The sequence below is a fragment of the Orcinus orca genome, chromosome 10 (assembly GCF_937001465.1).
Source record: "Orcinus orca chromosome 10, mOrcOrc1.1, whole genome shotgun sequence".
In the NCBI taxonomy this organism is placed as follows: Eukaryota; Metazoa; Chordata; class Mammalia; order Artiodactyla; family Delphinidae; genus Orcinus; species Orcinus orca.
The window spans coordinates 48,554,791-48,581,542 of NC_064568.1; the positions used below are offsets into that span (position 1 = coordinate 48,554,791).

Here is a 26,752-nt window from a genome sequence, read left to right on the forward strand (position 1 = left end):
GCCAAGAGTGAGGTTGCCACAAACTGTTTTCCTAGCTTAAAAAATGGAAACTGGCGAACCAATATTATCTCAGTGACTCTTCATCTTTAATGAGGTTAAAGTTTAAAAGTTACTTTGGCATCAAGATAAGCAAGTACTAAATTATAATCCCCCAGTGCCAGCAGAAAGAAATCGTTTAAGCAAGAATGTACTTTCCCAAGATCTCTTTTCACTTACATGCCATAATCCTTTCTTTGCCAACTTTTCTATTACAGATTGCCACACTTCAGTTGAGAATCCAATAGTGAAAATATAATCAAAGCAGGGCAAGAAACTTTGCAAAACAGTAGGGTCACCTGAAAGAAAGTTCCAGAATTTAGAAATTTTAACTTAGAGAAAGTCTAGAACATCTAGGAAAAGGTCCTCCAATTAAGACCACACATAGACAAATGATAAATTTAAGATATCAAAAAGAAAAGAGAACTGGGAATTCCCTGGTGGTCCAGGAGTTAGGACTCCATGCTTTCACTGCACAGGGCAAGGGTTCGATCCCTGGTTGGGAAACTAAGATCCTGCAAGCCGCGTAGTACAGCCAAAAAAAAAAAAAAAACAAAAAAAAAAAAAAAAGGAGGGGCCATATAGGAGTTGGGGGAGTGGGAGGTACAAACTACTGGGTATAAGATAGACTCAAGGAAGTATTGTACAACATAGGGAATATAGCCAATATTTTGTAATAACTGTAAATGGAAAGCAACCTTTAAAAACTGTATAAAAATTTTTAAAACTTTAAATTTAAAAAGAAGGGCCTTCTCAAAGTATATAAAATCCTATATAATTGAAGTGGTAATCATTTTAAGTTTGGGTGAAACTGTCCCCTAAGGCAGCATAATGTGACCTAACACTCACTTAGCTTCTCTATTTGCCAAGCCCAGTGATGGGTGTTATACTAATCCCTCAAACAAACCAATAAGGCAGTGTATTACCTCCATATATGGAGGAAATGGGCGCTTAAGGGAAGTTATAAAACTCACTTCCTTTAAGAAAGGTGACAGTGGCTTCCCAGGTGGCGCAGTGGTTGAGAGTCCGCCTGACGATGCAGGGGACGTGGGTTCGTGCCCCGGTCCGGGAAGATCCCACATGCCGCGGAGCGGCTGGGCCCGTGAGCCATGGCCGCTGAGCCTGCGCGTCCGGAGCCTGTGCTCCGCAACGGGAGAGGCCACAACAGTGAGAGGCCGGCGTACCGCAAAAAAAAATAAATAAAGAAAGAAAGGTGACAAATATCATTTTCATCCAACAGTGAGAAACTATGAGAAATGAGATCAAGCTTCGTGGCTTATCGTGCAGCTAGTTCATGACAAAACCAAGACGGGAACCCAGGTCGAGCAGCTCTTTGGGTCAATTTGCACCCTTTCAAGCTAGTGGCCTTTTGCATCTCATGACCCTGCAAACTCGTGGATGCGAACATCCAAGGCGACAGGTCAGGGGCCAGAATAACATGGCACCTCTTCTAGGATTATCAATTTCCAAAAATGAGTAAATAGCAAAACATATATTGTATAAAAAAGATACACAATTTTCATAAATACATTTTTCAAAATTTAGAAATTGGGCCACGGGCATAACATTCATCCTCCAAACAGGTATACTTTGGTAGAAAAGTCTGGGATGCGTTACCCTAAGAAATCCTGTTAACTGCCCCCCTCAGGATCCAGATTTCTTAGAGGGGCAGTCACCAAGAGACAGTTGTCTGGAATTCCCATAACTCTGGCCTGGCTTCTGACAGAACAGTGGCTTTTAAAAGACACAGAGAACAATGAGGAAGTGTAGGGAATGGGTCAAGCCATCAGGTTCAGAGGAAAGGGAAGCAGGCTTTAGTCACTGTCGGCAAAAGGCTGACGGGAAAGCTGCGACCCATTAGCACCTGTCTGGACACCTATTTCTCTGCCAGGAGACACAGCTGAGCCCACCTCTAACCCCTTCCCACCCACTGCCTGACACTGCTCTCTCCCCTTCTCTGTGCCGAACTTCCCAAAATCTGTAGGATCCCATCCACAGAGCACAAAAGTTGCTTTCCCACAACTGCAATGGGAAGAGCTGGATCTATATCAGTTGAATCTATCGTCAGCAGTAATTTCCCCATTTCTGAAGCTGAGAGCATTTTCCAGCAATTCTAACATGCGTCATTGTTCACATTCTACCATCTGTAGAATCGGGGCATGTGCTGCTATTGATGCTGTCTCAACGGCAGAACATAAATTAGTGGCGCATCTTAAATTAGTGCAATCTTAAATTTGACCAAACACAGTATTTGAAAACAACAGCCTGACCACTGGCAGAACTTTAGACTGCGCTGTGATAACCAGGGAAAGAGCTCCTTTGTCCCTGGCAGGGAGCATATTACATTGTTTCAGAATTGTCTATTTTTGCCAATTCCAGGCCACGGACAAAGCCATCTCACAGGCCAGGTCTTCAGACTAATAACCCAATAAGTGATGCAAACCGCCACCCCCCGCCCAACCTGGTGTGTCCCTCGTAGACTGTCAGCTTCCACAGGCCCCCCCCTCAGCCTTTTCAGATTGGTTTTATAGCAAACAGGAACATTTTCTCGACACACTGGAGAGATACATGCAAAAATCACGTAAAACACGTAGTATAAGCAGGGAAATCCCTATGGCTAGCAACACAGAAAACTTAAGAAGTTTGAAACAAAACCGGAAAATTGGGACAGCTTTAAGTGATTTGTGCAAAAAGACCCAGTTGTTTTCACAAAGGCCCCAGCCAACAAAGCTTCCCATGTGCTTTCTAGTGTAAAAACCAGTTTCATTAAAGCTACATAAATGAGCCACAAAGAAAAACACCCTGTAATTATCTCCCCAGAAACCTGAGTCCCCAGGAGGCTTTCAAAGAAATCACAAGCACTTTAAAAGAAAGAAAGAGGGTGGGCCTCCCCCAGTCCTGACTTACTGCCCATCGTGGTGAAGACTCCCACCAAGAAATCAGCAACCTGGGTCTGGTCCTGGCTGCTTTGCACGAGTCTCAGACCCTTGAAAAACATGTCAGCAGCTTCATAAGGCTGGTGCAACCGCAGCAAGGAATAACCAGCTCGGTAGTATCCCTGCAACGAAGAAAAGCAAAACCGTTAACACACCCATCTTTTCTGACCTGCTGCTGAAGGCAAGATTGAGGCTGTGAGGAAACAGACTGCAGGAGTCTGACTTCTAGGTACATACAGATTTCTAACAAGCTCTGGATACAGGATTTCCACATTGTTCCTGCCATTTTTTAACTGGCAAGAAAATAATCCCTTTCAAGTCCATGACATGTACAGCATCTAACATAGGACCCAGAGAGAAGGGAGCAGGCCTGGTTCCAATGACATGTGTGGTTTATGTATTCATGCTTCAAATCGCAGCCTGGCCAAGAAGGGAGGAATGAAACCAATCCTACGAATACAGTGTTCTGGAGAAGAATGAGATTGTCATGTCAGCACAGGAGTTGTTCCCTGCTCCTTTCAATCAAAGTAAACACAATTTCCAATGGTAATGACAAGCACTGAGGTTTACCCAGCCCCACATTATAGGCAACATATACCAGAGGCCAAAAAATTTTTTTGGTTTCTGGAGAGGGAGGAAAATTACAATAATTAATACAAGAAAATGGTCAGTTTTGCCTGTATACAAACTGTCAAACTCTCGAGAAGGAACAAAATGATTCGTACTGCTTTCCTCACTTTATCCATCAAAATGAATCAGTATCAAGAGGTACCAAAACAATTTTCTGTCTAAGATAACACAAGGTGTTCACCAACTGGGTTCAAAAAAAAGCAAGCACCTGAAATTCCACTAAATACCAAATCCCTGATTATTTACTGATTTGTTTTCACCGTCATTTAAAAGTCTAAAACAGTAGATAACAATCAGAAAAAGGAAAGAAAAAAAGGTGTTCCCCCCACCAACCAAGCAAGATGGTACAGAATTTCCCATTTCTTTACCTTCCTCAGTTCTAAGTTTCACCTTTTATTTTGGAGGGAGGTGAAGGGGATCAGAATACATCACCCCAAAATGTGACACTTTGGCATAAGGATTCTTTTGAGCTGAAGGCCTCTGAGATTCAACAGATGCAGAAAGAAGCCTTCCTGGGACTTCCCTGGTGGCCCAGTGCTTAAGACTCCACACTCCCAATGCAGGGGGCCGGGGCTCATTCCCTGGTTAGGTAACTAGATCCCACATGCATGCCAAAACTAAGAGTTTGCATGCCACAACTAAGGAGCCCACCTGCCACAACTAAGGAGCCCATGTGCTTCAACTAAGGAGCCTGCCTGCTGCAACTAAAGACCCAGCACAACCAAATAAGGAAGGAAGGAAGGAAGGAAGGAAGGAAGGAAGGAAGGAAGGAAGGGAGGGAGGAAGGGAGGAAGGAAAGGAAAGGAGGGAGGGAGAGAGAGAGAGAGAGAGAAAGAGAGAGAGAGAAAGAAAAGGAAGGAAGGAAGGAAGGAAGGAAGGAAGGAAGGAAGGAAGAAAGAAAGAAAGAAAGAAAGAAAGAAAGAAAGAAAGAAAGAAAGGAGCCTTCCTGGAGCCTCCCTTCTCTGATTACAAGCAGAAAACTCCAAGAAATATAGATTGCCATAAATCCCCTCTCCCGGAGAATTATTATGGCCACAAAGAAGACAGTGAAACTTGCAAACTGCAAAGAACATGAACAGACTATGAATTTTGGTGCAACTACATCAGAAGAAAATGAGCTCCACCAGGATCTCCACTGGACTCCATCTGCCAAAAGGCCCGGCTCCACTCTCCCCTGCAAATGCCTTTCAACACTTGGCCACCAACCTTCTTGCTCTTCTCCAGATACAGCACGCGTGCTCTGTGCACATCTGTCTTAAGTGCAGAGAAAGTTGAATGAGAAGCACTCCTAGCATTTCCATTTTAAAAAGAAGGAAGGGAAGGAGGCAGATTAAGAGGAAGAGGCAGCAGCCGCAGCATCTGGTGGTCACCATACCTTCACGTAGGTTGGATCCCACTGGAGACACTCCTTGGCGGCCACGGAGGCCTCGTTCCATTTCCCGAGGCTGTAAAACGCATTGGATTTGTTGCACAGCAGCACAGCCAAGTCCCTGCGGGGAACCCTGTGAGAAAGGACCAACTGGTGGTCAGTAAATAGTTCTTTCGTCCTGCAAATACAGAAGCTCGAAGGCCACCATTCTGGTGCTGGTTGCTGCCATCGTGATAGAGTTTCAGCAGGAAGCGTCCCAATGATGCCTATGACATCTGACCCTCATAGCCTGGAAAGCCTGGGATGTTTGCGATGTCCCAATCTCCCTTCCTCACTCCCAAATCCTGTTCCCAACTTTTCGCGACAAATGTTCTCAACACCTTGGGTCTACCTCCTACTGATCTCCACAGGTCTTTTTATCCTTTAGAGACCATTGGAGAAGATGCTGCGAAAAGATGGAGAGGATGGGAGTTCCCACCGAGCCCTCGCAGAGAACAGACACCGTGGGAGCCACCCCACATGCACGGAGGCAGAGCTCATCAGAACACATGACCACACTGTCCCCACGGGCCCTGCGAAAGATGCAGGATGAACACTGTTCTACTACATATGCAGGGCCACCCAAATGCGTGCAGAACCCAGGGCCAGAGTGCAAAAGGAGGCCCTCACACCATGTGGCTAATCTCTGTCTGATACAGTAGCCACAGGCCACGTGTAGCCATTTAAGTTAAAATTAATTAAAATTAAATAAAATTTAAAATTCAGTACCTTAGTTGTATTAGCCACCTGTTAAGTACTCAATAGCCAAATTCTCTGCTATAGAACATTTTCATCATCACAGAAAGTCCTATTGGACAGTGCTAGTCTAAGTATTTGAAGGCCATAACTCAAGCTTACAAATGTTCAATAAAATATCTTTTAGCCTTCTACTTTATAATAACTGAAAGGCAAGCTTCAAATTTAGAACACAGGCACTGTCAGGGGAGGGTGAGCCAAGCTGGCACCGCTGCCCACTCCCTCTTCTCTTTCCATCTCAGCCTTCATCCTGCACTGCAGAAGACACAATCCCAAGCTCTGTCCACATTCCTGACCTTGGACAGCGCTCCAAAGAATGGACTGCGGTTAAGAGGCCTGTGTAGGCCCTAGGAGCAGGGTCCATGGACAGGACTTCCAGGGGCCTGGTACCCACAGTGTGGACGAAAGAGGAGGCAAGGGCTCTGGCTGGGTAAAGCCCGTGGCCCCAGACTCCCACCTGTGGGGAGGGTACAGCTGGAGAACGGCCAAAGCAGGCCTGTAAAGCCTGGCAGGGCAGGGCCCCTCCTGCCTGGGTCTAGGGGGTCACACAGCTGCAACGTTAGTGCTGAAACCAGGCTGCAAGAAGCAAAACACAAAATATACCATAACAGGTCAACAGAAGCCCAAGTGCTGCTGAATTCAAGACACACAAGGTGGAAAAGCAAGGCTTATGCTTCTTTTTTTTTATTGAATACTTTAACTGTAAAAATAATACAAACAGAAAAGTTAGTTAATATAGATACCCACAAAAATAAAGCAAAGCAAAAATCTCCTCTACTATGTCCCTACCCGCAGTGCTTGGTGTATCCGGCTCCTCTCACTGCCCATCATTCCCTCTCAGTGAAGGATGAGGACCCAGAAGCACAGAAGCAGTGGGGCTGTCAGAGGGTAACTGACAATGGAGCCGTGGCCACAGTGTAGTAGTCGCCACATGTCCTGCCCAGACACCTGGCCAGTGCAGCCGACCCCAGCAGGAATGAGCGTTGGCTGCAGCTAGGGTCTCCTGATGCCCCGTTCTCCAGAGATTTATCCTCAGCCTAATGGGAGCTGCCCTCTCCCCAGAAAGTTACACCCCCGTTATGGACTGTGTCCCTCCCCCCACAAATTCATACGTTGAGGCCCCAGCCCCCACAGTGATGGTATTTGGAGAGGGTGCCTTTGGGGAGGTGATTAGGTTTAGATGAAGTCAGGAGAGTGGGTCCCTCACGATAGGATTAGTGCCCTTATAAGAGATGGCAGAGGGTTTCCGTTCTCTCTCTCCACCATGTGAGGATGTAGTGAGAATGTGGCTGGCTGCAACCCAGGAAGGGGGCACTTACCAGGGACTGAATTGGCTGGCACCTGGACCTTGGACTTCCCAGCCTCCAGAACTGTGAGGAATAAATTTCTGTTGTTATTCCACCCTGTCAGTGGTAGTTTGTTACTGCAGCCTGAGCTGACTAATCCAGCCCCACTTCCTAGGACAACTCCTGGGGCCAGACAGCCTATGACCGGTGACTGACTGACATGGGAATTAAAAGGTCAGCCTCCTTTCCTAAAATGGGACAGCTCTGCAGTACATCTCAGGGGCCCCAGAGCTCCCCAGGGGATCAGGCTGCAGCTGACTCCAGCGGAGACACCATCCCTGCCCCATCCTGCTTCTCCCTCAGTCCCCTTCTCCTGAGAGCACCTGCTCAGTTAACCACAATTCCCTAAACCCCTATGTCAGCTGGCAGCAGCAGGAAGGCAGTGATGGGCACGGGGAACTGTGTCAGGAAGGTCCCATGACAGGCGACATGTGAGGGTGCAGGCAGGTGTCCCATTAGTGGTCGCACAGCTAGTAAGTGGTGGTGCTGAGATCTGAGTACTCAAAGTGTGGTCAGTCTATGGCCACAACCATGACACAACATTAACTTTTCAAGAAAGGTCAATGTTTTCCCCCGAATGAGGAGCTCTAGGCCCAGTCTGACCTGAGGGGGCAGAATGACAGAACTACACAGGCTCAGGCCAATTGTAGTCAATTTAAGTCCAGCTGGAGTGTAGACACCAAGGAGGGAGGAGGTGGGAGCCACGTGTCGGGAATTCAAGTCAGTGCCCCTTCTCGGTACACGTTTAGGCTGCATACACCCTACAAATGCCAACTTCTGCTTCCTCTACTACAGCTGTCCCCAGAGTATGATCTGGGAAACTCTGGGGGGTAGTTCCCCCAGAGGGAACAACAGTAGTTCCCTTGGGTACTATTTCAAGTAGTTCCCAAGGACAAAATATCTTCACAATTGTAGTTGGCTGAATAATGGTTTCCAAATGACGTGTTTTTTTGTTTTGAATTTTATTTATTTTTTTATACAGCAGGTTCTTAGTAATTATCCATTTGATACATATTAGTGTATATATGTCAAATAATGTTTTCTTTTATGGCAAAAGGAACTCTGGAGATGGGATTAATTTAAGGATCTTGAGAGGAGGAGATTATCCTGGATTATGATACAGTCACAAAGGTCCTTATAAGAGGGAGACTGAGAGAGCCGGCCACAGCAGAGGAGAAGGTGATGTGACAACAGAAGCAGAGACTGGAATGATGCGCTTTGAGGATGCAGGAAGGGACCACAAGCCAAGGATACAGGCAGCCATTCGAGGGTAAAAGAGGCAAGGAAATGGAGTCTCCTCCACAAGGAACCAGCCCTGGTGACACCTTAATTTTAGCCTTGTAAGACTCCTTTCAGACCTCTGATCTCCAGAAGTGTAAGATAATAAACGGGTATTGTTTTAAGCAACTAGATTGGTGGTCATTTGTTAAAGCAGCAACAGGAAACTAATACAATAATACCAAGACAGTGTGTGCCTTTTTCACATTCATTCTCTCACGTGGGCGGGGACTTTTCCAGAGGCTACTTGGCGTGTGGTATCACAACAGACTAAATGCAGAAGCAGATGTGAGAAGACAGACATCTTCCATTGAGACAGACATTAAAGAGACTTGCGAAAATGTAAAACTCTTCTCACCAAATTTTTCATTTTGAAAAACAGTTATTTCTCATAAAAACGCTGCTTATGTTAACGTCATGGGTTTATTACTGCTATTTTAAAAAAGATGAATAAATACATATTTTAAATGTTTCTCAGTTTTGAGTTCTAATACAGGCTTTATTGATAGTTACAAACTACATCAACAAAAGCTCTTTGGGGTCCTGCCTGTAAGCAGTCGTGATCCTGAAATGTTTGGGAACAGGTCTGCTAGAAGTTGAAGGGGCAGGGGAAGAGGTGAGGCTTAGTTCCTGGTGGTGTGCCCTGTGGCCAGGGGGTTGATGGAATGGATAAACAAGATGAAATGAACGACAAGTGAGGGGCTTGGGGGCTTCAGTCATCCCAGGAACCAGAAAGAAGGGGAAGTTTGTAATGTTTATCAACAGTCCCCTATGTTTCACTTTCCGTTTCCCGAATTCCTCTAGTCTCTGAGCTAACACTGCAGAGAAGAGAAACAGAAAGTGGGAGGAGAAAGGAAACAGAAACTAGGTGGTGTGGCAACAAATGAGAAGAAAACAAAAGCAAGAGAGTGAGTCCCCCTTTACTTAAAAAAATTACAAACAAAAGGCAGGGAGAAAATCCAAACACTTACCCCCACTGGTATAAGTGCCGGAGAATCTGGATGGCTTCATCGTACTTTCTGATGGCCAAAGAGAAGTTTCCATTCTTAGAAACCTGGTTGCCAAATTCTTTCAACTGCTCAGCGTAAGCTGTGGGGTCCATCCTGTGAGGAGACGTAGGAAAGGCTGGCTGCCCGCCTGAACAGGTCTCCTTTCCCTCTATATCTGCATCGCTGAGTCTGGAGAGGCAGGTGGTTCATCCTGGCCCCTCCCACCGGCCTAGGTTACACCCTGACCACACCCCTCACCACCCGGGAACCAGACTGGATGTCTGCTCTGATGAGACGGTTTCTTCCTCAGTTCTCTTCTGACCTCAGGAGCAGCAGCCAGAATGATTCCATTTATTCTGTGTTAATGACCAGCTAGGCTCTGAGCAAAGAGGCTGCTTCCATGCACAAGCCGACATAAAGCTGGTAGGTAGTGGCAGCTCTTCCCATAACCGCCACTAGTATTACTCTCTGATTTACCCATCACAGCAGCCCAGAAGGAGGCTCTGTCCTCACTGTTCAGATGAGGAAACTGAGGCTCAAAGGGGTTCAAGTCACTTGCCTAAGGATCTGCTAATGGCGTTCCCCGATTCTGACTCCAATTCCAAGTTTCTGCCCTTGACCCTGTCCTGCATCACCTACTCATACAAGGAGCTGACAGTCCTTCCACTCTCTTAGAAGGAGGGAAAGGGGAGGGGAGGTACAGTCCTAAAGGCCTCAAGGGGCTAGGACACGGGGCCACCACTGCCTCTCCCACCCTCCTCTCTTCCTAAAAACACTAGTAAAATAAGCCTCGGAGTATTTGTCTCTGAGACTGCCACTGCCTGCTTACCTGTCTGCATCCCCCAGGAAGCACCTGCCTCTTTCATGACTCTTGCTTTATTTATTTTGTAATGCTATGGCCTAACACAGAACGGGTACTTAAATATTTGTGGTGTAATAAATTTGAATGCCAGACTCAGACAGGCTGTCTGTTACTGATTCTCTCTGGTGTGGTCTCTGGGTGGTTGGAGAGAAGGGCCTGGAGCCCTGCCCACCTGATGGGCCTCAGCAAGTGTTTGTTGAACCAAGGTAGTGGAGAGGAGAGGCCTTGGAGAGCCCTGAGAAGCAGCTGCCAACAAGGCAGGGAACAGGTGGGGGTCAGGGACTTCCATCACGTCATTTCATTCCTACAGTCCAGTGGTTCAGACTATGTGCTTCCATTGCAGGGGGCATAGGTTCGATCCCTGCTGGGGGAACTAAGATCCTGCATGCTGCGCGCTGTGGCCAAAGAAAAGGTAGGGGTCAGAAGAGATGCCCCTTAGAATTTTCTCCTCCCAAGATGGCAGCAGCAAAGGCAAGGCAGTGGGGAGGGTCTTAAAAATGAGGACACTTCAGGTGGCTGCATAGGCCCTGTACCTGTGGGGTCATACAATTACCAAAGGCCTTCTCCACCAGCACAATTCTTGGATAGCGAATAATTCTTATTGTTCTTATTTCAAATCTTGTCCAGGGGTTTTGGGGCTGGGGAAGCAGACTCAAGCAGATAGAAGTGGTGGCTTATTTTAAACCCATATGAGCTTATTGGGCTTTTGAACTGCATTCCTGCGTTCCTCAGGCAGAGCTGTACCAGAATGAGGCATGTGATTGCTAAACAAGTCAGAATACGAAATTCCACCTAGACTTTGCATTAGATAATCTCTCAATTTTATGGCTCACATTAATACAGAGATGACAGAGTAGAACATGAAAAAAATTTAAAGAATTGATTGAATAGAGAATAAAAACATGTTTCTCTTTCAAATATTGCAGGCCAGTGTGTCCAATGAATAATCTTAAACTGGCCAGTTTTGGACAGCTAGAAAAAGGAAATGGCTGTAACAACTGACAAAGGGTTAATACCCCACCCCTTTTTTTTGGCCACACCACTCAGCTTGCGGGATCTTAGTTCCCCGACCAGGGATTGAACCCAGGCCCACGGCAGTGAAAGCGCTGAGTCTTAACCACTGGACAGCCAGGGAATTCCCGATATCCCTCTTCGATAAATACCTTTTCACTGCAAGAAAGGACCAACAACCCTGACCAAAACGCGTAAGGCCCTAAACAGAAAATTCACAAACGAATACAAGTAATTGCTAAATACATGGAGAGTGGATACCCAGGTCCACCGTCACTAGTAAGCAAAGAAATGAAGAATTAAAATGGCAAGGTATCACTGGGAAATACTTAAAAGAATGACCCCAAGTGGCGGGAGCAGTCATATCCTTTTTTTTTTTTTTGTGGTACGTGGGCCTCTCACTGTTGTGGCCTCTCCCGTTGCGGAGCACAGGCTCTGGATATGCAGGCTCAGCGGCCATGGCTCACGGACCCAGCCGCTCTGCGGCATGTGGGATCTTCCCGGACCGGGGCACGAACCCGTGTACCCTGCATCGACAGGCGGACTCTCAACCACTGTGCCACCAGGGAAGCCCCAGTCATATCCTTTTTACAGGGTAAATACACTACATCGCTGATATATTTTTAGCCTCATGGATGTTTGCCACAGTGAAAAACCAGAAATAACCCTAAATATTTCATAATGTATAACGGATTTGAATTAGTTGTACAATATCCATATGGCAGAACAGCACACAGTTGTTGTTGTTTTTTTGTGGTACACGGGCCTCTCACTGCTGTGGCCTCTCCCATTGCGGAGCACAGGCTCCGGACGCGCAGGCTCAGCGGCCATGGCTCACGGGCCCAGCCGCTCCGCGGCACGTGGCATCTTCCCGGACCGGGGCACGAACCCGTGTCCCCTGCATCGGCAGGCGGACTCTCAAGCACTGCGCCACCAGGGAAGCCCCACACAGTTATTTTTAAAGTCATGTTGTAAAAGAACACTTAATGATAGGCTATGTTAGTAAGTGAAAGATATGGGCTACATAAAAAGGCGTATAATCCCAAATTAAATTTTAAACACATCTAATGTATTGAAAACACGCCAGAATGTTAACAGCCACACCATAGGGATTAGGTAGGGTTTTAATCTTCCTCCTCGTGCTTTTTGAATTTCCAGTTGCCCAAGAATGGTCCACCTTCATAATCAGACCATAAATGTTATTAAAATGAGACTCTTTAAGGGCTTAATTGAAGAATTCAAACACAAAACCTTTCCACTGTATTTACAAATACAATAAAAATTATTCACGTCAGAAATTTTTTTCATACTCCTCTAGAAACCAAGAGTGAGCTCTTAACGTTATGTGAGTAGACATCAAATGTATTCATCCACTTACATCTCTATTTTTTCTTGGTGCAATCACGTGACAGGGGAAAGGGAGATTGCCAACCACAGGGAAGGTTTTTTGTTTCTCAGTAGGATTTATTTACAGTTACATCCTCATTGCAGGGGAGAATGCTTTCTATCTCTGCCTTTGAATACTTAGGGCTCAGCTATTGAGTCTTCTTTTTAACAAGTGAGCAGTCTATTTATAGGATGAAACCGTTAAATACAAGTGGTAATAATTTACCATAATGCCAATACCCTTGAGAACGAATATGTAGTTAGCATCTGCTACATGCTTTACAGCATCACGTCATTTCATTCTTACAAGAAGCCCCAGGAGGTAGGCTTGACTGTGTCCCCATTTGACACAATATGGGGAAACTGAGGCAAGGAGAGGTAAGCGCCTTGCCATAGTCCCAGGGACAGTGGTAGTGCTGGAATCCAAAGGTAGGTGGGCTGACTTTGGGAGCTCGACTCCACCCTGAAGAGCCAAGGCAGAGGCTAAACGGTCAGCAGGCAGTCACACCCCTCAGAGTGTGACACTTGCTGGCACGGAGCGATCACACCCCTGCACTTTCAGTTTTGTCAGCGGGGCTAAAGCTGAAAGATTAGAACGTAAATAGGCAGTTTCACAGGGTAGAGTTGTCTTTTGCTCAGTTTCACTATGTCCCTAGGAGGATTCAAGGTCCAGTTGTTGGGAGGTGGCCAGGGCTGCCTGGCAACAATGGAGGAAGTAGATGCAAGAAAAATGCAAACGCACAGGGGAGGTTCTGAAACAAGCAAGTTTGAAACAGAGCAGATGCAGGTTGTTATAGTTTTGTGTGTGTGTGTGTGTGTGGCGGGTGTGTGTGTGTGTGTGTTTTGGTTATCGAAGGATAGTTGATTTACAATGTTGTATTAGTTTCAGGTGTACAGTAAAGTGATTGGGTTACACATACATATGTATATATCTATACTTTTTTTTTCAATTCTTTTCCATTATAGTTCCATTGTGTATATACACATGAAGTTTTCTATAACTGACTTGTAGGAGCAAAACTGAAAACTGGGGTGGGCTCGGGACAGCTGAAAGGGGCAGAGAGACGCTTTTCCCCTATATCTTATCTGGGTACGACTTGACATCCTAACAGCAAATGTGTTTACTGTTTTTGGTTTCTGGTGGTGATGTTTCTTTTTTTATTAAAATCCTTTCAAAACACCCCCAAATTAGTGGATGATCCAAGATCAACTCTGGAAAGCTGGGTGTAGAGACAATTCCAGACTGAGGCCAGAGACAGCAATTCTTAAAACCGACTCCCTCCTGCTCCCCACAGGAAGGTGGGTACAGACAGTCCGGGATAAATATCGAAAGTCAGAACTCATTCTGGGGACTCCAATTTGTTTTCTTTGTTTTTCTTTCTTTTTCTCTTGGGGGAAGGGGTGCAGTTTCCACGCTCCTTGCACTATCTTATTCCCATCTCTGAGCACCGTGCTGTCTTTCTATCCCACACAACATCTAACACATTGGGATGAATAATATCTGCTATCAGGAGCTAAGTTCTCATGGAATTACTTCTGCACCACATTTCGGCATAGAACGTGGGGTCACAGGTTGCCATATATCCTCCGTTTAGTGGCCGCAGTAGTACAACTAGAAACTAGCTCACTGTTCCATAGCTTCCCCATAAATACACAACCTTAAGTTTCCATCCTACTTATTCCCTTAAACAGAGCAAAGATGTGCAAAAGCAAGGTACAAGTCAATTAAGCTGTTATTGACCTTGCAAAGCAAACATGAAGAAGAAAAGGTTCTGACATGATTTCATGAAGCAGCTTGGTTTCTGTCTGAGGGGGACAGAATAGTTTTAGTCCACTATTCAAGCTTGATCCCTACTGTTCAGACCTGTCAATACAGCCAACTGAAAGTCCTGTTTCCCCTGATATTCATATTGACTCGATTCACCTCAGACTGACTCATTCCTGTCCTGCAACTAACCAGTACTTCAAAGCATGTTTTTTGTTAAATTCTCGATTACAAATGGAACATGTCACTATGTGCAGAAAAGCAGAAGCAGGACTCCTGGGAAGTCAGTTATATTTACACTGCTTTACAATTTGATGTTTACAGGCTTAAATTAACACAGAACAACAACAACAAAAAACCCAAATAAGCAGAAACAAAAACCTTGTTATCTGTCCAACCTGAGGGAACAGACACAGATTTTCAAAGAAAAAAGAGTAATAAGAAAACTTTTAACTAAAAAAATGTAAGTATATATTACACATAAAATTCTCAAAGAAACTTAAAAAAAATCTCCTTATAAAATAGGCACTAGCACTCTTAAAATTGCAAAACTGATATGGAAAAAAACAAATAAAACTTTACTCAAAAAAACAGTCTTGGGTTTCCCTGGTGGCGCAGTGGTTGAGAGTCCGCCTGCCGATACAGGGGACACGGGTTTGTGCCCTGGTCCGGGAAGATCCCACATGCTGCGGAGCGGCTGGGTCCGTAAGCCATGGCCACTGAGCCTGCGCGTCCGGAGCCTGTGCTTCGCAATGGGAGAGGCCACAACAGTGAGAGGCCTGCGTATTGCCAAAAAAAACACAACAATAAACAGTCTTGAATTTTAACTTTTAATACTCAACATTATTCTGTCTGGAGAAATTCACTATTATAAAATATCAAATCCTCTCTAAATTAATGTATTTTCAACAAAATTCCAATTAAAAAACAGGATATTTAAAGAAATTAATGCAAGAATTCTCAAATTCATCTCAGAATACACAAGACAGAATAGCCAAGATATTCTTAACAAAAAGAAAAGTATCAAGAGAAAAACCTTCTCTAACATTTTAAAATGTATTCATAAAACTTAACTAATTTTTAAAGTTTGATACTAACGTGAAAGCAAGCAGATCCGTGGAACAAAACAGAACGTCCAGAAATAAACATACACTATAAAAGAATTCCATGTGTGAAAAAGGTAGCTTTTAAAATAGGGAAAGAATGAATCCATTGACACAACTGGTGAAATATCTGGAAAAGAAGTCAAATTTCTAATTCATACTATTTGATAGGCCGAATAATACACACACACACACACACACACACACACACACACACACACACACACACACACACACACACACACACACACACACCTCCCCCAAGGATGCCCATGCCCCAATCTCCAGAACCTGTCAATGCATTGTGTGGCAAAAGGGCCTTTGTAGATGTAATCAAGATTACAGACTGTAAAACAAGGCTATTATCCTGGATTGGGTGAGCCCAATCTAATTACATGAATCCTCTAAAGCAGGAAACCTTCTCTGGCTGGAGTCAGAAAGATGCTGGGGAAGAGGAAGGCAAGAGAGATGCAGCAGCAGATGTGAAACCCAAGAAAGACTAGCCCCATCACTTTGTGCCTCGAAGATGGAGGGAGGCATCGTGGGGAGGAATGCAGGTGGCCTTGGAAACAGAGAGAGGCTCCTGGGTGACAGGAAACAGGAACCTTGGTCCTACAGCTGCAAGGAACTGGATGCTGCCTACAACACGACTGAGCTTAGAAGAGGATTCTTGGGGACTTCCCTGGTGGTACAGTGGATAAGACTCTGCACTCCCAATGCAAGGGCCCGGGTTTGATCCCTGGTCAGGGAACTAAATCCCACATGTATGCCACAACTAAGGAGCCCTGGAGCCTTAACTAAGGAGCCCGCCTGCAGCAACTAAGGAGCCCATGTGCTACAACTAAGGAGCCCATGTGCTACAACTAAGGAGCCGGTGAGCCACAACTAAGGAGCCTGCCTGCCACAACTAAGGAGCCAGCAAGCTGCAACTATGGAGCCCATGTGCTGACACTAAGGAGCCCACATGCTGCAACTAAGGAGCCCACCTGCCACAACTAAGACCCGGTGCAACCAAATAACTAAATAAATAAATATTAAAAAAAAAAAAGAAGAAGAAGAGGATTCTTGGCAGACCCTCCCTGTAAGAGCCCGGCCAGCCAATACCTTGATTTCAGCTTTGTAAAACCTGCTGCGCAAACCCGGATGTCTCACCTACAGACTGTGAGGTAATTAATCTGCATGATTTTCAGCCACTGTTCGTGGACATTTAATATGGCAGCTATAGAAAACTAACACATCATATACCAAAATTTGTTTAAGTCAATGAAAAAATTGCTAGTGTTAAAAAGACACCATGGCAGGGGCTTCCCTAGTGGTGCAGTGGTTAAGAATCCGCCTGCCAATGCAGGGGACATGGGTTCGAGCCCTGGTCCGGGAAGATCCACATGCTGCGGAGCAACTAAGCCCGTGCGCCACAACTACTGAGCCTGCGCTCTAGAGCCCATGAGCCACAACTACTGAGCCCGTGTGCCACAACTACTGAAGCCCGCGTGCCTACAGCCTGTGCTCCACAACAAGAGAAGCCACCGCAATGAGAAGCCCACGCACCGCAACCAAGAGTAGCCCCCACTCACCACAACTAGAGAAAGCCCTCACGCGGTAACGAAGACCCAACGCAGCCAAATACAAATGAATAAAATAAATAAAAATTTTTAAAGTGTTTAAAAAAAAGGTTAAAAAATAAAAGACACCACGGCAATAAAAAGAAACTGCTGGCACACACAGCAACGTAAAGAACCTCAAAAACATTATGTTAAGCAAGAGAAGCCAGACTCAGAAGACTATATATTGTGTGATTCCATTTGGCTGATGCTCTAGAACTGGCATATCTAAGAAAGCAGAAGAGTGGTTGCCTAGGGAAGGAGGGAGGATGACTGACTGGAAAGGGGGTGTGAGTGCACTTTCTGGGGGATGGAAATGTTCTCTACTGTGATTGGGATGGTGGTCACACAGGTATATACATTGGTTAAAGCTCATTGAACAGTACCCTTAAAATCTGTGCCTTTTATTAGCTGCAAATATCTCATTTTTTTTATACCAATGCTTTTTAAAAAAGCATTGAGAGAAAGAAACCATAGCTACAAATTTTAGATTATCTTCAACTGCTCCAGGAGGAAACTTGGTCAGATCTAATCAAGTGCCACATACATAGAACCTTCGACCCAGCAGTTCCACTTCTGGGAATCAATGTTACAGACCGATTGCACACACAGGAAATGGTAGATGTACAACGTTATTCACTGTCAAATTGTTTACAATAATAAAAGACTGGGACCAGCTTGAATGCCCATCAACAGAGGACTGGTTTAATAAATTATAGCGTAGCCCCCCCCCACAGTGAAGTATTACACAAGTTTTTAAAAAGCAAGAAAGAAAAAAAAACAAAGAAGATGCTTTGTATTTACTGATCTGGGATAATCTGCAAAATATATTTGCACAAAGCAAATTTAGAACTGTGTATATTACGTTCCATTTTGTGCAAAATTTTTAAAAGACAGAGGGGAGGGCTGAATAAGAATATATATTTGCAATTGCTTATATATGCATAAAGAAATTCTGGAAGGATGCACCAGAAATAAAATTATTTACCTTTACTGGGGTATGGGATGGAGGAGGGAGCGGAGAGACCTAATCCCGCCTTTTCATTGTAACCTTTTTGTATTTTTTGATTCTTGAATTACATAAATTCGAAAAGGTTTTAATGCAATGAAAAAAATGTATGTAATCTTCACATCTGAGAAGGCCATTCTAATGATACCAAAAACAGAAACCATACAGTGATAGCCATGAATTCATTAAAAATTTAAAACTTCTGTACATCAAAAAGCCCTGAAAATAGTTTAATAACATCCTAAGTAGCAAGATTATGGGTGGAGAATCACTCTCACATACAGCTAAAATGGCAAGATTAAGTGGTGCAGCATCTGTCTTCAGAAATGCACAAACTTCTCACACAGCCGCTCGGAATTTATTCTACAGACCTACTTCGTTCAAATACATGAGGATGTTAATTGCCTCATTCTTTGTCAAAGCAAAAAGGATACAAATCCAAAAGTCCAACAAGTGGAGACGTTTACATAAAGAATGGACAGCTCAGTAGAGAACACTATAGTTGTTAAAAATATAAGGCTGGGCTTCCCTGGTGGCACAGCGGTTGAGAGTCCGCCTGCCGATGCAGGGGACACGGGTTCGTGCCCCGGTCCGGGAGGATCCCACATGCCGCGGAGCGGCTGGGCCCGCGAGCCATGGCCGCTGAGCCTGCGCGTCCGGAGCCTGTGCTCCGCAACGGGAGAGGCCACAACAGTGAGAGGCCCGCGTACCGCAAAAAAAAAAAAAAAAAAAAAAAAAAAGAAATGAATAAGAGTGGTGATCTTTGAGGAGCAGATCTGAAAAAAATGGGGAAGATGCTCCTGAACTAGGAAAGTATACCTTTCTGTCAAGTCACCCAGTTTGTGGTTGCACAATTACTTCCTGCAGACCTAGGAACATAATACAACACCTCTCTGAATATATTCCCAGAATTATATAAAGAGAAAGGATTTCAGAAAGTGAGATGGTTGGACTAAACTTTCCCGAGCAAGGAACCCCAGGCTCAGAGATTCGGGGGCCTGACCACAGTCACACTGTGGTGAGCACCAGGGGTGAGACCTGGGCTGACTCCTGCCCCCACCCAGCACCCTGGGCCACACCGCCTGTGAGTGGGCAGGAAAGCCAGGACCAGAACCTGGTCTTGCCCCCAGTTCAGGAAGGTTCAGGTTAGCAGTACAGGCTGTGGTGATCCCTGCAACATTTACAGAACCTTTGCTTTGTTTACCCAGCAAAGAGAAAATATTTTGTTAAAAACATAGCCCTGGGGTCATACAGAGCGAAGTAAGTCAGACAGAGAAGGACAAATATCGTATGATAGCGCTTATATGTGGAATCTAAGAAAATAGTACAAATGAACTTATTTGCAAAACAGAAATAGAGCTACAGATGTAGAAAACAATCTTGTGGTTACCAGGGGGGAAGGGATAAATTGGAAGATTGAGATTGACATATACACACTACTGTATATAAAATAGATAACTATTTTTTTAACATCTTTATCGGAGTATAATTGCTTTAAAATGGTGTGTTAGTTTCTGCTGTATTACAAAGTGAATCAGCTATACGTATACATATATCCCCATATCTCTCTCCTCTTGCATCTCCCTCCCACCCTCCCTATCCTACCCCTCTAAGTGGACACAAAGCACCAAGCTGATCTCCCTGTGCTATGTGGCTGCTTCCCACTAGCTATCTATTTTACATTTGGTAGTGTATATATGTCCATGCCACTCTCTCACTTCGTCTCAGCTTACCCTTCCCCCTCCACGTGTCCTCAACTCCATTCTCTACGTCTGCGTCTTTATTCCTGTCCTGCCCCTAGTTCTTCAGAACCATTTTTTCTTTTTGTTTTAGATTCCATATATATGTGTTAGCACACGCTATTTGTTTTTCTCTTTCTGACTTACTTCACTCTGTATGACAGTCTCTAGGTCCATCCACCTCACTACAAATAACTCAATTTCATTTCTTTTTATGGCTGAGTAATATTCCATTGTATATATGTGCCACATCTTCTTTATCCATTCATCTGTCAATGGACACTTAGGTTGCTTCCATGTCCTGGCTTAAAACAGATAAGTATTGATAATAAGGACTTACTGGATAGCACAGGGAACTCGACCCAACACTCTGTAATAACCTATATGGGAAAAGAATCTAAAAAGGAGTGGATATATATATAACTGATTCACTTTGCTGTACAGCAGAAACTAACACAACATTGTACATCAACTATACTCCAATTAAAAAATATATATATATATATACACACACACACACAAACATATATACATAGCCCTGAGGGGAGGGGGGGCAAAACCACAGCCCTAGGATTTGCCGGTTTTCACAGGGGTTCCCTGAAATTACCAGTTAAGCAGCTGAGGAAAAGCTGTGATTCAAGGCCTGGAATGAAGGGTGGGAGGGATCAGCGGTGTTAACATCTGAAAATGGCCCCAAATCCTTCTCTACTGGGATTGCTCCTTTGAAAGGATGGGCCCAAGTGTGTGGAGGCAAGCCCAGGGCCTCGACTGGGCTCTGGGTGCCAGACCTCCAGGCCAGAGAGTCCCCCTTCCTGGGAGGGTTTGGACTGGAACTTTGGGAAAAGTTCCTCTGGTGGTGGCCGCTCGGGTAGGAGGCTCCAGAGGAGTGTGTGTGGCCTTACCCCCAGCCCAGAGAAGAAACCACTCTGGGAGAGAGATGACAGTTCCTACACCTGGAGAGAGGAGAGGCAGAAGGAGGGCTTTCTGGGGCCCCACAAGTCCACATTCCCCTGCCTCTGAGGCCCAGCAGCTGCCCTGCACCTTCCCTGGTTGCCAAAGACAGCAGCAGCCTTCCAGAACTTTCCACCTTTGGCCTAAGTCACTGGAGTTTTTTCTTTCATTCACTAGAAAGGAAGGGAGTGAGAATGGCTTGCCTATTTCACCCTTCTCTACAGACTTCGCCGTTAGGCAAGCATCCCTATCCAGGGTCCTGCCCCTCCCACCCGATGCCTCTGGTCAGATTACTCATGCCCGCACGGCCTGAGGAGGCCTCAGAATCCTTTTGGCAACATTCATTCTAGGTGGCCACACTTTCATGCCCCAGATGAATCCTGTGTGCCACTCCTAGTTTGCATAACAAAGACTTGGGCCAAAATCAATTTGTGCATCCAAGCATGAACACCCAAAGTGCCCTACAGCAAGTCACTTTCCCCACCTCACCCTCAGCTTTGTCTCCCCTAAAGAGGCATGCAGGCCCCGGAACAGGTGTCCCCAAGCTGGGTTCACACACACCCTCCAGAGATATCGCCCCCATCAGCCTGGATTGCTACCATATCGGCCTTGTAATTAGCGCTCCCTGCTCCACACTCACCCAGCTCCCGCTCAGCCTCTTCATCTCCATCAGCAAGACAGTCCCCAGATCCATCAGATCATGTGCTGTGCCCGGGTTAAAAAAGCCTCCAGGATCATGAATGAGGCCTCCTCCACCCCCACCTCCTCTCAAGCACAAGTTCCATGAAAGTTCCAAAGGACTTCCAGATTCTGTGGCCCTTCTCCCCTACACTCTACATCCCTGCAAACCTGTCAGCTGCCACGCTCACCCCAGCTGAAGTCACCACTGCTGCTCCGAACGCCTCTGTCAGGCCCTGTGTGTAGCTTTTATAACCACTTAACGCTCTGAGTTAGGATCTAATCATTCTTTCAACATGTATTTCCCCCATAACCTCGATATTGCAGGCCTTGTGCTAGGTCTCAAAAGCTCCATGCTAGACACTGTTTTTCTGCCTTTCCCCAGTAGCCTGAACCCTTAAGGCAGAAACTAAGTTTTACTAAGTTTTATTATTTCTGCAACCGAGGACTCAGCGTTGTTGCCTGAATAAATGATTCTCTGGCTTTCTTTACCTATCAAAAACAGATTAAGCGGGAGAAATGAGAGAGGAAGAAAGGTTTGGGGGGGTTTCATTTAAACTAGCCGATTTCACTGGGGGTTTGGCCTTCTGGCCATCTCCGGGGAAAGCCAAGAAATGTCAATTGTTCCCTCAGAGAAGGACACAAATTTAATAAAAGCCAACCACACAAAGTACACACCAGAAACAACCAGATGACTCCAACCAAAATAAAACTGCCAAAGCTGTTGGCAATTTGGGGAAAACAAAGGAGAAAGATGTTTACCCAAATTTATAAGCACCTGTTGAAAATTCAACAGTCAGCAAACAGGGCCACGTATCACCTGTGAAATGATAGCCCCAGAGATTCAGAAATGCTAAAAGCAAAGAATAATCCTGTAGATCAGTGGTAGACTTTTGGAACTGACAAACAGTAACATTTGCACACACAGAAAAGAAATCGAAGGGAATCTAAATAAGGTTGCCAACTCCTTAATTTGACAAATCAGAACATTTTTTTAAGTGTACCATCTTTATAAAGAAATAAATAAAGGTGTACCATCTGCTGTCCCCACAATTTCACAAGAGGAGTATTTTAACTCCAATAAATAAATAAATAAATAAATAGGAGGAGGAATGTAAACTCAGACTAAAGAAATTCATTCTCAAGGAAGGAAGAGCTAAGAGCTTTCCAGCACATGTTAGTCTTGGATAGAGTGCAGATGGTTTGGACCCTGAAAGGCAGATGTTCCAAGTACCTAAAACCACCAGGTCCCTGGAAGATGCTCAAGAAATATCGCTGAAGGGCCAAGATGGATGCCTCTCAACTCCTGGCTCTGAAGTGGGGTCTCAATCACTTGACCTCCAAAGAGGAAAGCCATAAGGAGGCCCCCCCCTCCCAGTTGGTGGCTGGGGGTGGGCACAATTTCTCCTCCATGGGTGTCACAGATTGGCCTTTTTGCACTGCTCAGTTCGAATGAGAGTAGTCCCAGGCAGCTGTGTGATAACAGGTAACATTCACAGAGCACTTACTATGTGCCAGACCCTGTGCTAAGCCCTTCTCGGACATTTTCTCATCAAATGTCCCTGACAATGCCAGTGAGGGAAGTATAATTATGATCCCAATTTTACAGATCAGAAAACAGGTTTAATCAAAGAATAGGGGTGGGGGGGCTTCCCTAGTGGCGCAGTGGTTAAGAATCTGCCTGCCAATGCAGGGAACACGGGTTCAAGCCCTGGTCCGGGATGATCCCACATGCCGCAGAGCAACTAGGCCCACGCACCACAACTACTGAGCCCGTGAGCCACAACTACTGAAGCCTGCGCACCTAGAGCCCGTGCTCTGCAACAAGAGAAGCCACCGCAAGGAGAAGCCCACGCACCACAACAAAGAGTAGCCCCCGCTTGCTGCAACTAGAGAAAGCCCGAGCGCAGCAGCAAAGACCCAACGCAGCCAAAAATAAAATAAATAAATTTATTTTTAAAAGGACAAGAAAAAAAAAAAAAACAAGAAAAGGGACTTCTCCAAACAAGGCACAAAGCCCAGTCTGATACCAAAATCTGTGTTCACAATACCCCAGAGAGATGAGGTGAACAAGAAGTCAGGGGGACTGGGGGAAACAGGAAGGGTGGCCTTGAAAATTAAAATCAAACCTGGAAAAAAGCGACCCTGAAAAGCTGGCATTCCACACTCTGCCCCAAGACAAATGAGGAAGTTACACATCGGCCAGCTCAGGCTGCTCATAAGTCTTGACTCAGTATCTGTGCTAAATCCAGGATGCCCAACTACTGCCACAATCCCTTCATTTAGGCTTCCCGCTCTCCCTCAGAGCACCTGGGAGCTACAGATGGTTGTGAAGTTGGAGCAGCCCCTACAAGGGCATAAGCCCCACCCCCACCCCGCCCCTGTGACAGCCCATGAACAACGGCGCTTCCTCATTCAGAGGAGAACTCAAGTTGGGTAACAGCAGCCCAGTCACGCTCACCTCCACATCCCTCCCCAAGCCCCTCTGTAATACTTTAGATGCAGATTAATGGCCTCTGTCCCACCTCCCACCCCTAAGACCACAACAACCTGCTTTCCCCTCAGTCTGAAAGGCAAGACAAACACAGCGGAGAGCCTGACACACCATCCACTGGGGCATGGGAAGGATCCAAAGGTGCCCAGGAGCTCCCCATAAATAAGAGACTACAGGTGTCCCTAAAGGGCACCCCCTCGAAGGGAGATCCCTTAGCAGTGCTGGGGGGACCTGAGGTCTAGCCCAAGTTCTAACACCAGCTGACAGTTTCCTGAAACACAGGGCTTTGCACTTGGCCTTGAAAAAAATACGAACTTGGGCCAGGCTGAAAAGATGTGGTTCACCCACTCTCCCAGCCTTCTAAATAAAATACAAAGCTGTTACACACACACACACACACACACACACACACACACACACACACACACACACACACACACACACACACACACCTTTCAACTTCCCTTTCCAGCCTTCTCCACATTGTAACCACATGAACCCAAATTCATCTGGTTCCCTCCCTGTCACATGCCTTTGCACAGCCTTTGCACATGCCTTTGCACAGCCAGCACCACGGGGAGGATAGGAGTGTCTCTCTCCTCCTCACAGAAGAGAAAGTCCAGAAACCTGTGATCCAGTTCCACTGGGCCTCTCCCAGGCCTGGTGTCAGGTAGCCAATTCCCTTAACCCTGGGCCTCAGTTTCCTTAGTGCAAAACAGGGACAGTATCACCTACATGACTGGACTCCCTCTTTCCTCAGCCAGTCAACAAGTATTGAGCACCTCCTGTGTGCAAGGCACTCTGCTGGATGCTGGGACATGGGAATAAGCAGGACTGACCCAAACCTCTGCTGCCCTCATGAAGCTTACATTCTGGTGCAGATAAACCTGTACAATGGAGATTGCTTATAATATTTTTATGAAGATTAAATAAAAATATATGAAATACACTTAATATAGAGCCTGGCACAGAGTCAACTATTATTATTATCATTATTATTTTCATTATTATATTGGTGCGTATAAGGCCTTTTGCTCACCATTTTTTTTTTTTTTTTTTTTTTGAGGTACGGGGGCCTCTCACTGTTGTGGCCTCTCCCGTTGCGGAGCACAGGCTCCGGACGCGCAGGCTCAGCGGCCATGGCTCACGGGCCCAGACGCTCCGCGTCATGTGGGATCTTCCCGGACCGGGGCACGAACCCGTGTCCCCTGCATCGGCAGGCGGACTCTCAACCACTGCGCCACCAGGGAAGCCCACCACTATTTTTTTTTAAAAAAAAAATTTATTGAGATGTAACTGACATATAACCTTTTGTAAGTTTAAGGTGTACACTGTGATTTGATATTTATCTTTTTGTTTTGGCCCCTCCTCACAGCTTGTGGGACCTTAGTTCCCGGACCAGGGATCAAACTCACGCTCTCTGCACTGAAAGCATGGAGTCCTAACCATTGGACCCCCAGGGAATTCCCGATATTTATCTATTTCAATATGATTACCACCATAGCATTAGCTAATACCTCTATTATGACACACAAGTATAATTTCTTTTTTGTGGTGAGAACAGTTAAGATCTAGTCTTCTGGCAACTTTGAGATTTATATACAATACTGTTGACTATAATCACTAGGCTGTGCATTAGGTCTCCAAAACTAGTAGTTGCAAGATTTTACCCTTAAATGACATCTGCCGCGGCTCCTCCCTCACGGCCTCCTGCGCATGCCCGGTGGAAGATGACGCCCTTCCCCCATAGAGGAGGAGCACTTTTCAGTCAGGGTTTAAAAGGAGCTTCGCTCCCCAGTCAGAACCTCCAAACACGCTCTCAAGGTCTTATTACCTCTAGTCTGTATGTAAGGAAACGGTGCTCGCCATTATTCTTAATAAGAAGCTGCCCCCCCCCTTTTTTTTTTTTTTGCGGTACGCGGGCCTCCCACTGCCGTGGCCTCTCCCGTTACGGAGCACAGGCTCCGGACGCGCAGGCCCAGCGGCCATGGCTCACGGGCCCAGCCGCTCTGCGGCATGTGGGATCTTCCCGGACCGGGGGCACGAACCCGTGTCTCCTGCATCGGCAGGTGGACTCTCAACCACTGCGCCACCAGGGAAGCCCGAAGCTGCCCCTTTTACCTGGAATGTCCCCTCTCACTCCTGGCGCCCCTCAATCTGCCTGCTGGAAGTGCCCTCCATCTGTCCGGGCACAGCTCAAAGCTGACCTCCCAGACTTCGTCCTGGGAAGGATTCAGGATCTGGGAACCCTCCTGGAGGGCTTGTCTGCAGGTCCACTCACCCTTTCTCACAGGGCTGCCTGGCACTGCCTCTGTTCTGACCCCGTTAGCAGCGCCTAGGTCTTGGGTGTTTACACCTTCCATCGGCCAGTACGAGCCCTCAGGTATATAAGGAGAGAAACTGCCTTGGAAAACAGAAAAGCAAAAAGAGGTGAGATACTGACGGGAGAAGAAAGGGTATATTAGAGAGAAAGTCTGAGGCCAGATTACGGGGACCCTTAGTACCTGGACAGTGAGTTCAGACCCCAGACGCCAATAAGCCTTGGAAGTCACCAATTTTGGAGCCTCCAGGTGCAGTGGACTCTGATGGCAGAGGATGAGCTGGCCCGAGGGTGACCAAAGGAGACAGCCCCAGGGGCCGCAGGTGGACACGAAGGTCATCCCAGTTCAAGGCTGTGATCCAGAGTATTTTCCACAGTAAATCCAGCTGCTCAGTAGAGCACATAATTCTCTATATTTTCTGTTGTTGTGCAGTTTTCCCCAAAATGGCGTGGT

General features: G+C 46.0%; 1 protein-coding gene across 3 annotated transcripts in view; it reads right to left on the minus strand.

Moving 5' to 3' along the window:
- The window catches only part of TRANK1 (tetratricopeptide repeat and ankyrin repeat containing 1), a 65,564-nt gene extending 56,015 nt beyond the window's left edge, over positions 1-9,549 (minus strand). Inside the window, exons 1-5 of one of the 3 annotated variants that reach the window (XM_033402179.2) lie at positions 9,362-9,549; positions 7,086-7,136; positions 4,978-5,104; positions 2,944-3,094; positions 217-335 (exon numbers count right to left, since the gene is read on the minus strand). In XM_033402179.2, the coding sequence (XP_033258070.2) occupies positions 217-335; positions 2,944-3,094; positions 4,978-5,104; positions 7,086-7,136; positions 9,362-9,492 (579 nt within the window). In that variant the 5' untranslated portion in view covers positions 9,493-9,549. The remainder of the gene's footprint in view (positions 1-216; positions 336-2,943; positions 3,095-4,977; positions 5,105-7,085; positions 7,137-9,361) is intronic. The other 2 variants (XM_049715835.1, XM_012536027.3) reach the window with 2 other exon arrangements.
- Between the last annotated feature and the right edge of the window lie 17,203 nt (positions 9,550-26,752).